At 38.4% G+C, this 16,148-nt stretch overlaps 1 protein-coding gene across 1 annotated transcript; it reads right to left on the bottom strand.

The window, feature by feature from the left end:
- Positions 1-398: 398 nt before the first annotated feature.
- Positions 399-15,609, bottom strand: LOC124134481. Its single transcript, XM_046499324.2, has 5 exons — positions 15,487-15,609; positions 13,716-14,367; positions 4,054-4,235; positions 3,093-3,313; positions 399-867 (listed from the first exon to the last, which is right to left on the bottom strand). The coding sequence occupies exons 1-5, from the start codon at positions 15,571-15,573 to the stop codon at positions 705-707; spliced, it is 1,305 nt and encodes a 434-aa protein (XP_046355280.2). The 5' UTR covers positions 15,574-15,609; the 3' UTR covers positions 399-704.
- Positions 15,610-16,148: the final 539 nt, after the last annotated feature.

Below are 16,148 nucleotides of genomic sequence, written 5' to 3'. Positions count from 1 at the left end.
AGATTATTTGTATGGAATAAAAATATTATTTCTCCTGACCTCGTTTGAGGTTGTTATACGACCAGGAATGGCAGCTGTTTCCACAGATGTCCGACCACACTTTGGCGATGCCAGTGTTTAACAACGTCATATGATGGGGCATCTTCCCCATAAGTTGCTTTCATTTCATCGAAAGTTTCTTTTGGTGTGCGACCTTTCAAATATAAAAATCTAATCACTGCTCGGTATTCTACTGGCTCCATTGTCTTACCCTACTCGATCATAACACCTGTAAAAGTGGTAAGATTAATAGTTCGGTGCTTGCAAATTCAGACATAACCCATAGATACATGTATCATTACACATGTGAAATTTCAACCAAATATGATAACCCTAAGTGGTTTAGGGGAAATCTTTAATGAACACCCCTCGTATTGTAGTGGGTGAGGGTGACCCAGTTATCGGCCAACTCAGCCTTCATTTGGTGAGTAGCCAATCAGCGATGGCCCAAAAGTGTGGTGATATGTCAGATACACCATATGGGGTATTTGAGATATCAAGGACTGTTTTCTAGTAATTATGGAAAATATGCCTGCTATTGTTTAATGAGTGATTGTATACACATATCGGCTAAAGAGACGACGTTTGCATCAGTAATAATATATCTCTTTTATTACTAGCTTCTACAACTCAGTGAATTCAGGTAAAGAAAATACATGCACCAATTACACCATTTCTTTCATCGCCTGTTTAACTCTCTGTGGCAATTCGGCCTCAAATCTCAGAAGAGAATCATCAATAACCGAGCCTGGAGGGAAGCAGACGCTCTCTTTAAGATGGCATGGACGCACGTGATGAATAACGCCATCACTTGGGGACACACGAGGTCTGAAAGAACGAATTGAAACATCAATGGCAGAGATAAAAGATAAGGTGACATCTCTTTTGTAAAAAAATATATTCTTGAAAACAAGGTCACTATCAATCAATAAGGAATTGGTGTGGCGTCTCTCTGCGAAAACAAGCCAGTAGCAATTCTGTCGTTGAACATATGACATGCCAACATTTTCATATCAGATACAACACAAAACGATAATTATTACAAAGAAAATTTTCAAATAATAATAATAATAATAATAATAATAATAATAATAATACGACCCGGAATATGTAGAGGGCGTCATGGGAAATGATAAATACAAAATTCTTTGGAATAGGCCCGTATACAGCCTCAGACGTATCCAAGCCAACAAGCCTGATCTTGTCTTTTTTGATAAATCCAATGAAATCACGTATGTCACTGAATTTTCTGTCCCTCTTGACAATAATGTGATTGACAAGATTGAAGAAAAACATGGCAAATGTGCGGACCTCGCTTTCGAAATGTCACGCTTGCATCCCCAGTATCAAGTTGTCTGACCCATTGTTCTCGATGCCTTAGGCTTGGTACCTCCCAATCTGTTGACTGACAATGGGAGTGTACCCGAGTTTGCTACCAGGAATACAGCCCTTCTGACAATCTGGGTAATGCAGAAGGTTGCAGTGTTGGGGAGTCTTCACATTCCTGCCTGACAATGCCTTGACAACCCACACCCTGTTTGCTGCATTTTTTATTTTAATCTGTACTGATAATAAAACTCTTTGGAATAGGCCCATATACAGGGGCCAAGTTTGTCAAGTATCAAGTTCAAGTATCAAGGGCTCAAGAATATTTTATGATAAACTCATAGCTACAACTAACTTTCCTGTGATGTGTGATAAATGGGAAAATGAACTTAATCAAAGCATTTTATGGAATAATGTTTTCTCTGATTGTAGAATGTGTACAAATGATATTAAACTAATATATGTCCAGTACAGATTCATATATAGATCCCTATATACCAACAAGGAATTATTGAAAATAAAGTTAATGGATGATGATATATGCTCATTTTGTGTCTCTGAATCTGAAAACTTGTACCATGTGTATGTAGAATGCGTTATTGTAAAGGAATTTTGGTTAGAAATTGAAATGTACCTGTACACGAAATTTGCATATGATATTCATATTACCTTTCTGGATAAGTTATTTTGCTACAACAAAAACAACTACTTTTTCAACCACAAGCATTAAGAAAACTCCATTATGCTTTCCTTTTTCATAACAATATTGAAAGATGTATGTAAAATAGAAAAATGTATCGCAATGAAAAATAGTAGTATTAAGAGATTCGACAGAAAATGGAAGGCATTATCAGCCTACTTAATATAATTTCGCAATCAATCAACATATACATGTTACATTTATGTCTACTGAATTGAAATATAAATATTAAAAATTAAAAAAACTACACCGCCAATACCTTGAATCTATCAACAACATCGCCTGTATACTGAATCTATCAACAATATCGCCTGTATACTGTATCTATCAACAACATGGCCTGCATACTTAATCTATCAACTACATCGCCAATCCCTTGAATCTAACAACAATATCGCCTGTATACTGAATCTATCAACTACACCGCCAATACCTTGAATCTATCAACAACATCGCTTGTATATACTGAATCTAACAACAACATCGCCAATGTACTGAATCTATCAACTATATCGCCAATATACTGAATCTATCAACTACATCGCCTGTATAAAGAGAGAGAGAGAGAGAGTAAAAAAAAAGTTGTTTGACTTCCGATTGTTCTTGGTGCTTTAGGTTTGATGAGTATCATGCGCCAAACCAAGAAGCAAACATCTAAATTGTGCGCCATGCATTGACACGCACGTGCAAATTGTGAATCACGACCGTAAAGTCGTGGTGATGTCTTTACGAATATGTACAAAAGATTCATATTATTGTTTTAGAAAAAAAATATATTGAACATTATATGAAGCACATTTACTTTTCCCATAAGGTTACAATAAAACATTTTTTATTTCAAATATTATTTTATTAGCAAACACGAGTCTCCTTGATAATCCATATATCATGTCAAGACCGAACAGTGACAATTCATGTATCATGTGATCGACCTGTCATGGCCGAACAGTGCTCGTCCATGTATCGGTATTACAATTCACTGACTTTTTTAACATCAAACACTTTCTTTCAGACTCTGACTACTTACACTGTGTAAGGGGCTTTGGCGTTGACCAAATGAGTCGAAGGAATCACCACTCTGTCGGGAATATAAAAGTACTTGTAAGCCTTCCATTGAGGTGGGGTTGACCTGGAGTATTCTAAGTGTTCCATGCCAGAAGAATGGTTCCTTGTTTTGCCGTGGCTGGTGTAGTGGAACATGATGTAGAAGTGGAACCCTGCTGCTTGTGGGTACCTGGCAGTTAGTTCCTGAGATTTGAATATCAGCAATGTTAAGTTATGAACGATGTTTTATCTTAATGGTGTAGGGGCGGTCGGGTAGCCTAGTGGTTAAAGCCTTCGCTCGTCACACCGAAGACCCGGGTTGATTCCCGACGTAGGTACAATGTGTGAAGCCCATTTCTGGTGTCCCCCGCCGTGATATTGCTGGAATATTGCTAAAAGCGGCGTAAAAGCATACTCACCTTGGGGGCACGGGTGGCCCAGTCGTCTAAATCGCCGCGTCCCTTGTGAACACAGGAGACCTATGATTGTGGGTTCGAATCCCGGTTCGCCCCGATTATGTTTCTAGGTCTGTCAGCACCATACCCGTGCTCGGGTTTTCACAGAAGTGGTCAACGGCTGAGACCTGCGTCACTTCGGGTGTTCCTCCCACATTCAACTGACATGCCGCGACAAAACTGGTATACTGTAAAAAGCGGCGTTAAACCCAACTCACTCACTCATACTCACCCACTCACTAATTGAGTAAATATCACTTTGGAAATGGTAATTATCGTTGTTCCCCATCTATTTAACTCAGACAGAGTACATTACCTCATGGTGTTATTTATTCACTGTAAATGAATAGGCAGTTAAATATTCAGATGTTTTGTTATGTTTGTTTGTTTGTTGATTAACGCAGCACTCAGCAATATTCCAGCTATATGACGGCTGTTTTGTTATGACAGAAAATAAGGAAACTAAAGGATCATAAGGTCTTGTCTCACCTTAATGAAAGGTTTCAAAGTGACATTTTTCCTGGGAAGAATGGTCTCATCAGCATCAATACCCATCACCCAGCTGTATCCCGATAGTCTCTCTCTGCAGTCTAACAGGACAAAACTCTCATCTTGTCCAAACTGCCCATCATGGTCATGGCGGTGTTTATACAGATCCCGATAGGCGACACCTTCAAATAGAAGAAGAATTAGCTGTATACTTGTAATGCTTATAACCATCTTTGAAGAAGCCGTCCTAACATCCTCCCTCTTCCAAGCCACATGCTGGTATACACGCACAGATGATACGGTTACAACCAGAACCCTGATATCCTACTGGGCAGCCTTAACATTCAACACCAGAGAGTCAAGTTTACCATGGAGACAGGAAACATCCTCTATATAATCACACATAACCCTTCCTCGATACAATCACACATTCCCCTTCCTCGATACAATCAAACCTTACCCTTCCTCGATGCAATCACATCTGACCCTTCCTCAATACAATCACTCATTATCCTTCCTCGATAGAATCACACATTACCCCTCCTCGATACAATCACACAATACCCTTCCTGGAAACAATCACACGTTACCCTTCCTCGATACAATCATACATTATCCTTCTTCGATACAATCATACATTATCCTTCCTCGATGCAATCACACAATACCCCTCCCCGATACAATCACATATTACGCATCATCGATACAATCACACATTACCCTTCCTCGATGCAATCACACATTACCCTTCCTCGAAACAATTACACACTCCCCTTCCTCGATACAATCACACAACACCCATCCTCGATACAATTACACATTACCCTTCCTCGATACAATTACACTCTACTCTTTCTCGATAGGAATATCACATTATCCTTCCTAGATAAAATCACACATTATCCTTCATGGTACAATCACACATTACCCCCCAAGTCCAATCACAAATTACCCTTCCTCGATACAATCACATATTATCCTTCCTAGATACCATCACACATTACCCCTCTTAGTCCAACCACACATTACCCTTCCTCGATACAATTACACATTCCCTTTCCTCGATGCAATCACACAATACCTTTCCTCGATAAAATCACACATTACCCTTTCTCGAAACAATCACACATTACCCTTCCTCGTCACAGTCAAACCTAATCCTTCCACCATAAAATCATACATTATCTTCAAGGATACAATCACACATTATCCTTCCTCGATACCATCTAACATTACCCCTCCTAGTCCAATCACACATTACCCTTCCTCGATAAAATTACACATTCCCTTTCCTTAATGCAATCACAGAAAACCCCTCCTCAATACAATCAGACATTACCCTTACTCGATACAATCACACAAAACTCCTCCTCGATACAATCCGCATTACTCTTCCTCGATACAATCACACATTACTCTTCCTCGATACAATTGCACAAAACCCTTCCATGATACAATCACACATTACCCTTCCTCGATAAAATCACACATTACCCTTCCTCGATCCAATCACACAAAACCCCTCCTAGATACAATCACACAAAACCCTTCCTTGATACAATCACACAAAACCCTTACTCGATACAATGACACATTATCCTCCCTCGATAAAATCCCACATTACCTTTCCTCGACACAGTCACACCTTATCCTTCCTCGATGCAATCACACATTACCCTTCCACGATGCAATCACACATTACCCCTTCTAGTACAATCACAAATTAACCTTCCTTGGTGCAATCTCACATTACCCTTCCTCGATACAATCACACAACACCCTTTGTCGATAGAATGACACATTATTCTTCCTCGATGGAATAACACAGTACGCCTCCTCGATACAATCACACATTATCCTTCTTCGATACAATCACACATTACCCTTCCTCGATACAATCACACAATACCCCTCCTCGATAAAAGTCCACATTACCCGTCCTCGATACAATCACACTTTAACCTTCCTCGATAAAATCCCACATTATCCTTCCTCGATACCACCACACATTACCCTCCAAGTCCAATCACAAATTACAATACAATCACACAAAACTCCTCCTCGATACAATCCGCATTACTCTTCCTCGATACAATCACACATTACTCTTCCTCGATACAATTGCACAAAACCCTTCCATGATACAATCACACATTACCCTTCCTCGATAAAATCACACATTACCCTTCCTCGATCCAATAACACGAAACCCCTCCTCGATACAATCATACATTATCCTCCCTCGATAAAATCCCACATTACCCTTCCTCGACACAGTCACACCTTATCCTTCCTCGATGCAATCACACATTAGCCTTCCACGATGCAATCACACATTACCCCTTCTAGTACAATCACAAATTTACCTTCCTTGGTGCAATCACACATTACCTTTCCTCGATACAATCACACAACACCCTTTGTCGATAGAATGACAAATTATTCTTCCTCGATGGAAAAACACAGTACGCCTCCTCGATACAATTACACATTATCCTTCTTCGATACAATCACACATTACCCTTCCTCGATACCATCACACAATACCCCTCCTCGATAAAAGTCCACATTACCCGTCCTCGATACAATCACACTTTAACCTTCCTCGATCAAATCCCACACTATCCTTCCTCGATACCACCACACATTACCCTCCAAGTTCAATCACACATTACCCTCCCTCGATACAGTTACACAATTCCCTTCCTCGATACAATGAAACCTTTCCCTTCCTCGATGCAATCACATCTGACCCTTCCTCAATACAAACACTCATTATCCTTCCTCGATGCAATCAAACAATACCCCTCCTCGATACAATCACACATTACCCTTTCTCGAAACAATCAGACAATAACTTCCTCAACACAATCACACATGACACCACCTAGATACAATCACACATTACCCTTCCTCGATACAATCACACATTACTCTTTCTCGATACCGTCACATATTATCCTTCCTCGATACAATCACAAATTACCCTTCCCCGATAGAATCAAATCCTACCCTTCCTCGATGCAATCACATCTGACACTTCCTCAATACAATCACTCATTATCCTTCCTCGATGCAATTACACATTACCCGTCCTCGATTTAGTCACACAATACCCTTGTCGAAACAATCACAAAATACCATTCCTCGATATAATCACACAGGATCCATCCTTGATACAATCACATATTACCCTTCCTCGATACAATCACAGACTACCCTTCCTGGATACAATCACACATTCCACTTCCTCGATACAATCACACATTATCGTTCTGTGATACAATCACACATAGTCCTTACTCGATACAATCACACATTATCCTTCTTCGATACAATCACACATAATCCTTCCTTGATACAATCACACAATACCCTTCCTTGATACAATCACACATTATCATTCTTCAATACAATCACACATTACCCTTCCTCGGTACAATCAAACCTTACCCTTCCTTGAAACAATCACAAAATACAATTCCTCGATATAATCACACATGATCCTTCCTTGATACAATCACACATTACCCTTCCTTGTCCAATCAAACCTTACCCTTTGTCGATAAAATTACACATTATCCTTCCTCGATACAATCACACATTACCCTTCCTCGATACCATCACACATTACCCTTCCTTGTCCAATCACACATTACCCTTCCTCGATACAATCACACATTACTCTTCCTCGATACCATCACACATTACCCTTCCTCGATACAATAATACATTACCCTTTCTTGATACCATCACACATTACCCTTCCTCGATACAATAATACATTATCCTTTCTTGACACCATCACATATCATCCTTCCTCGATACAATCACAAATTACCCTTCCTCGATACAATCAAACCTGACCCTTCCTCGATGCATTCACATCTGACCCTTCCTCAATACAATCACTCATTATCCTTCCTTGATGCAATTACATATTACCCCTCCTCGATAGAATCACACAATACCCCTCCTCGATAAAAGCACACATTATCCGTCCTCCATACATTCACACTTTAACCTTCCTCAATAAAATCCCACATTATCCTTCCTCGATACCACCACACATTACCCTCCTTGTCCAATCACACATTACCCTCCCTCGATACAGTTACACAATTCCCTTTCTCAATACAATGAAACCTTTCCCTTCCTCGATGCAATCACATCTGACCTTTCCTCAATACAAACACTCATTATCCTTCCTCGATGCAATCACACAATACCCCTCCTCGATACAATCACGCATTACCCTTTCTCGAAACAATCAGACAATACTCTTCCTCGAAACAATAGCACAATACCCTTCCTTGATCAAATCACACATTACCCTTTCTCGATACCATCATATATTATCCTTCCTCGATACAATCACATATTACCCTTCCTGGATACAATCAAACACTTCTCTTCCTCGATACAATCACGCATTCTACTTTCTCGATACAATCACACATTATCGTTCTGCGATACAATCACACATAGTCCTTACTTGATACAATCACTCATTATCCTTCTTCGATACAATCACACATAATCCTTCCTTGATACAATCACACATTACCCTTCCTCAATACAATCACAAATTACCCTTCCTCGATACAATCAAATCTTTCCCTTCCTCGATGCAATCACATCTGACGCTTCCTCAATACAATCACTCATTATCCTTCCTCGATGCAATTACACATTCCCGTCCTAGATATAATCACACAATACCCTTCGTCGAAACAATCACAAAATACCATTCCTCGATATAATCACACATGATCCATCTTTGATACAATCACATATTACCCTTCCTGGATACAATCACACACTACCCTTCCTGGATACAATCACACACTACCCTTCCTGGATACAATCATACATTCCACTTCCTCGATACAATCACACATTATCGTTCTGCGATACAATCACACATAGTCCTTACTCGATACAATCACACATTACCCTTCCTTGATACAATCACACATTATCATTCTTTGATACAATCACATATTACCCTTCCTCAATACAATCACACATTACCCTTCCTCGATACAATCACAAATTACCCTTCCTCGATACAATCAAATCTTTCCCTTCCTCGATGCAATCACATCTGACGCTTCCTCAATACAATCACTCATTATCCTTCCTCGATGCCATTACACATTACCCCTCCTCAAAATAATCACACAATACCCTTTGTCGAAACAATCACAAAATACCATTCCTCGATATAATCACACATGATCCATCCTTGATACAATCACACATTACCCTTCCTTGTCCAATCAAACCTTACCCTTCATCGATAGAATTACATATTACCCTTCCTGGATACAATCAAACACTACCCTTCCTGGATACAATCAGGCATTCCACTTTCTCGATAAAATCACACATTATCGTTCTGCGATACAATCACACATAATCCTTCATTGATACAATCACACATTATCCTTCCTTGATACAATCACACATGATCCTTCCTTGATACAATCACACATTACCCTTCATCAATACAATCACACATTACCCTTCCTCGATACAATCACACACTACCCTTCCTGGATACAATCACACACTACCCTTCCTGGATACAATCATACATTCCACTTCCTCGATACAATCACACATTATCGTTCTGCGATACAATCACACATAGTCCTTACTCGATACAATCACACATTACCCTTCCTTGATACAATCACACATTATCATTCTTTGATACAATCACATATTACCCTTCCTCAATACAATCACACATTACCCTTCCTCGATACAATCACAAATTACCCTTCCTCGATACAATCAAATCTTTCCCTTCCTCGATGCAATCACATCTGACGCTTCCTCAATACAATCACTCATTATCCTTCCTCGATGCCATTACACATTACCCCTCCTCGATATAATCACACAATACCCTTTGTCGAAACAATCACAAAATACCATTCCTCGATATAATCACACATGATCCATCCTTGATACAATCACACATTACCCTTCCTTGTCCAATCAAACCTTACCCTTCATCGATAGAATTACATATTACCCTTCCTGGATACAATCAAACACTACCCTTCCTGGATACAATCACACATTCCACTTCCTCGATACAATCACACATTATCGTTCTGCGATACAATCACACATAGTCCTTACTCGATACAATCACACATTATCCTTCTTCGATACAATCACACATAATCCTTCCTTGATACAATTACACATTTCCCTTCCTTGATACAATCACACATTATTATTTTTAGATACAGTCACACATTACCCTTCCTCGGTACAATCAAACCTTACCCTTCCTCGAAACAATCACAAAATACAATTCCTTGATATAATCACACATGATCGTTCCTTGATACAATCACACATTACCCTTCCTTGTCCAATCAAACCTTACCCTTCGTTGATACAATTACACATTATCCTTCCTCGATACAATCACACATTACCCTTCCTCGATACCATCACACATTACCCCTCCATGTCCAATCACACATTACCCTTCCTCGACAAAATCGATACCATTACACATTACCCTTTCTTGTCCAATGACACATTACCCTTCCTCGATACAATGACACATTACCCTCCGTCGATAAAATCACATCTTACCCTACCTTAATGGAATCACACATTACCCTTCCTCGATACAATGACACATCCCCTTCCTCAACAGATTCACAAAATTCTGTGACATTGACATTCTGTTGCTGTTAATCTGCTGCTTATCACAACATATCCGAATGATGACAGAATCGGACTTTCTGTGAGGGAAATTATAGGAAATATAAGATTCGTAGAGGGCGATATTTGCTTGACGGTGACCATGGCCTTATTGTTTCATCCAAGTCAAATGATCAACACCCAAATAATGATGGACTCGATATGGACTCGATATGTCGCAACAACGTCTTATGAGCCAGATTATGTAATAGATGAGGATGTTCCGTATTTACCAGTTGGACAAGATTATAATTCAGATTAATTTGACCATCCAAGACATACAACCGGTAGTGTTGTAAACACAAATGGAAGACGTCTTTTTCAGTTGTGCAAACCTTTCAATATCCATATACTTAATGGGCGCACAAAAGGAGATACGCCCGCAAATTATACATGCATATCCCATCAAGGATATAGTATTTCCTCATTTTAAGTGACAATTTTCACAATCACTCTGATTTTTTGGTTTACTTTGTACGGAATGTAACCGTATGCCACTTAAATGTACCATAAAGGTATATTACAGCCGTTTCAATCAGCAACACCAACAAATAATTTACAACTGATTCCCACCATATATATATTTTTTAAATTGAATTGAACCTCCGAGAATTAGTACGATGTAATCTTACTGAACAGGTTTTTGAGGAATACCGAGGATTAGTTGACAGTGACATAAATGCAGCTACGTGGAGATTAACGGATATCTTTTCGTATTGTGGCAGTGAAACGTTTCTTCAAAACTAAGAGGAGGCGTATTTTTCGACAACAACCTGATTGGTTTGATAAACAGTGCGCAATCCTAAAAGGACAAAAATACAGGTACTTAAATCAATCTAGGAAATACAAAGGTATTGAAAATTTACCGAGATACTTAAATGCAATATCAAACTTCAAGGAGTGTTGTAAACATAAAAGATCTAACACAAAGAGAAGATAAGTGAAGATATTAATGATGCTGTGAAAAGTAATGGCAGCAAAAACATTTGGCACACTGTGAAACATTTTTTACGAAATACATGTACCCATCATTCTTCTACTGTGGATCCGTCTGTTTTATCGCTATTTCAAGTGTCTATTCCATCAAGGATCTACAGTCATAGTTTCAGATTTTGAGCGTCAAGTAAATGACTTTGTTGATAACTACAAATGTGATGCATGCATTTATAACCCACTGAATACAGATTTGTTGTCATCATTAACTGAGGAAGAGATAACTTAGGGACTGAAGATCTAAGGAATGGGAAAGCACCAGGGGTGGGTGGCATTCCTGCAGGATTCTTAAAGGTTGGCATTTATTGCATTGTTCCACATCTAAAACTTGTATTTAATCAGATTCTGGATAATTTAGTTTTCCCTGAAGCATGGCATATTGGCATGATTTTACGTTTGTTAAAATCAGGTTACAAAGATGATCCTAATAATTACAATGGAACATCTCAACTAAATGTGACTGGAAAGTTGTTTACTGCTATTATTGGAAGAGGACTAAGAACATGGATTGAATTAAATGATCTATTATCAGAATCACAAGCTGATTTCCGAGAACATTATTCTAGAATAGACAACCTATTCTCTTCACAAGCATATACAATAAGTATCTGTGCAGACCAAAAGGACGTTTCTTTTGTGCGTTTATAGATTTTAAAAAGGCATTTGACCTTTGACCAAGAAAAAAACTTTTATACTTATGGTTACAGAAAGGATGTCATGGAAAAATACACAGTAGTCTCAAAAACATGTACGGCTCCGTTAAATCTTGCTTGACAATTAATAGTGAGATAACCCCATCATTTCAAACATCGTCTTAAGTTCGTCAAAGATGCATCTTAAGTCCGCTTTTGTTTATCTTCTTCATAAATGAATTAGTGACAGAAATGTAACATCTTGTAGCCATTGCATTTTTATTTCACAAAGTATTAAAGACTTGATGCACCTTCTATTCGCGGACGATGTTGTGACATTTTCATATACTGTGATTGGCCTACAACGACAGTTTGATTGTGTTTTGTAAAAAGTGGGGACTTGAAGTAAATTTTTGAAAGAAAATGCAATTGCAAAAGACGTGAAAAATCTTCCCTCTCGAAATGTCATTATTCCAATATATAATATATTTCAACAATACAAACAGTTTTCTTGTGCGTGCAAACTATTTGACTCTAACGTTTCACCAATCTTATTACATGCTTCTGGGGAATTAAATATCCAGAAAGTATTGAAGAAGTCCAAGCAGCCTACTTCAAGCGAGTTGGAAAGTTTGCTGCTGACAAAGCTATCCTTGGTGAGACAGAACGGCATTGTCTGTATATATCTACTCAGATGAGAATTGTTAAATATCGGATTAGATTATTAAGAATGAATATAGACATGCCCATCAATGTTATATTATGCTAAGAAAATTGGATGAAATTGGAAAATACAAATTGGACATCAGAAATATGCTATCTTCTATTCTTTTGCGGATTTTCTCATGTATGGATTGCACAAGACGTCAGTGATGATAAACAATAGATCAAGACAATGTGAAAATGTAGATAAGTCCGACTCTATGTACACTTTGTAATTTAGCTTTTGTTACTGATGAGTATCATATTATGTTATATGCCCCAAGTACTCAAGTATTAGAAATACCTCACTATAGCTCTACCAGCACTCAGTCAATGGTAAAGTTGCCGAATACTAGAAACGTACAACTCCTTAAATCTTTTGCTTAAAACTCTCACGTGACCACTTATCTTGCCACGTAAAACTGTACTTAGGCCATGTGGCCGTACTACGGAATAACCTACTACTATATGTTATTCTGCGTTATTTTGACTTATGTTATTTCATGGTGCGATGACACCATATACGTTGTGCACAGTGACACAACCTTAGCACCTGGAGTAACCAAAAAACGTTACAAGAAAATTGTTTAATAATATTACCGTCTATTCTTCCTGGTAATTCGAAGGGCTGAACTTCCAGTATTCCTTGTTTGGAGTAATACCGAAATATCTTTCGTATACTTTCTGGATTGTCCAAATCAAATATCAGAATCTTGTCAACTCCCAGAAGCTTTTGGATTTCTATCCATTCCATTAATCGCTGAGGCCGCAGGTCTTTTCCAAATAGGGTCTTCCCACACAGAGCTAAACCTCCTGGTCGTTGGACTGGTCTCTTCACTGGAATATAATCCTGTACGTCATGGCTGCACGAGGACGACGTCAGGGACATCTGTACCACATCTGTCCCAAGCGGTAATGAACAAGTGTATTGTGTAGCGTGGTAATGACCCGCACGTGACATCTTGTATGGTTCGGATGCATTGGTTATCAACAACGTGTGGTTGCTCAGTATGATGCAACACTTCAAGGTCACATGGGCGCCATCAAAGGTGTTTATGTTGATGTTCAAACGACCATTTATTGGTCGGTCATTTACTGCAAAAGCAGTTAAGAAAAAGGTTGAACTTCTTCCAATCTGTCTGAAGTAATGAAGTGGTTTTCCGCTGTTTTCAGATTGAGTAGCTGGTCGAGGTATCTTGTTAAACGAGAATGGCTTTCCATCACTAGACATGTACAGTTCCCCAATGTCCAGCTGAAACATTGAGTTGAGATAAGAAACACTTAATGCAACTTAACAATGTTCCTGTTATATGAATGTATGCCAGATCATGATCAGGTTAAATTGTGAGGAACGCCAAAAGGGATAATAGGTCTTTAGTTTTATCTGGGAGTTTTATCCTTTTTATGAAAGTTCGGGTATGGTCCTGGCAAACCATAAATCACACACAGGAGGAATCTTGCATTTCGGGTCATGACAGGATACTGTCGCGCAGGCCCGGACAGCGATTCGCGGAGCATTAGACGGCTTTGCGACCAGTGACTGCTTAAGAAAAGGCATATGGTACAATTCAAAATATGTCAATTAATTCTTGTCACTTACGCGTCAAATTTGTCAACTGAGGAGCAAAACAAGTTAACCTTTCACTTGATTTTATCATATGTTTGATTTTCAAATGAAGATATCTTAAGTTAGATATATTATTTCCATAAAGTCAACTGCATTGGTGCTAAGTCAGCACTCATCTATTTTATAAAATACTATTTGATTTAAAACATTAAAAATGAAGAGATACATTCGCATAATACCCAACTGCTGGTGGGTATCTTTGAAAATAAACAAATTTGCCTTTTGTGGCACACATTTACAACTCATCAAACATGGTAGGGGGAATGTGGTTGCAAATTTATTTCTTACCCCAGTCGTCATTGAACCAATATATTTTTACACAAAATCACCCAGCCACAGATTACTTTTTACAAAATGTTGCCGGAATAAGTGGTGGTTAAATAGACATAATCAAATTTAACATTTCTTTCAAATTTCAATTACATAAAAAAAAACAACTCAGTATACTGTCTCTTGTCCCACAGTTTACATGTATGCCATAAAACGTTTTAAATGCTTCACTTGTGCATTGAATGCTAAAACCCTCAAACCCTGAGTAAGAGTCGTATGATGTTTGCAATCGTAGACGAGCATTTCAGTCCAAAGGCTTGACCTGCTGGAATAGTGGTCGACATGAAGGGAAGGCTGACTAAAAGAAAGTTTTTAATCATAAGAAATGTGCACATACACACTGTGTGTCCTTTAAAGAGGAAGATAAAAAGAAATATATACTCAATATGAATGTTCGTGTAAATATTTACTCACATATTGATCACTTCTCCACCATACAAATCCAGGTATTGAAACAAGAAAAATAATTGCACACAATGCTGCAGATCTGTGGCGGTTCATCCCGCTATGCCCAATCAGTTAGGTATCACTTGAATATGCTCTCTGAAAGAAAATTAAATTGACACTTTACAAAAGACTCTAAATTACACAAAACGTCAACGCCAGAGAACAATCAGGCAAAACATTAGAGCAATAAATGCAATGCTCAAGAACGAGTTTGTCTTCTGCTAAATATAGGGAGAAGTGGGATATATCTAATCAACTGTAATTTAGGAAAACATTCTTTTTGTCCAATGTATCTATTTGTTTCCATTGTGTATATTTTTAAGTGCTATTACCATGACATTCGATGTAAGTTACATAGCTAGTAAATAAGTATCGCAGTATCGAGAAGACGTGTATCTAGCATATATGCAACTGGGGATGTTATTTGCTTTTTTAGCTACCTTGTCACCATACTGTTAACTAGCTACCATACTGTCCAAAGATAACTCAAGCTGAAAACAATACAAACAAATCTAATTAAGAAAGTTGGTCTTGCTAAATGTTCCAATTGTGTCTACCAACATTTCAATTCTGAAAGTCATGCCATTCTTTGCATGAAAGTAAGGATATTAGCGAAAATATTCCATCCA

Source organism: Haliotis rufescens, unplaced genomic scaffold, assembly GCF_023055435.1.
Source record: "Haliotis rufescens isolate VD_foot unplaced genomic scaffold, xgHalRufe1.0.p SCAF_35, whole genome shotgun sequence".
Classification (NCBI taxonomy): domain Eukaryota; kingdom Metazoa; phylum Mollusca; class Gastropoda; order Lepetellida; family Haliotidae; genus Haliotis; species Haliotis rufescens.
This window is presented reverse-complemented; position numbering and strand designations above follow the sequence as displayed.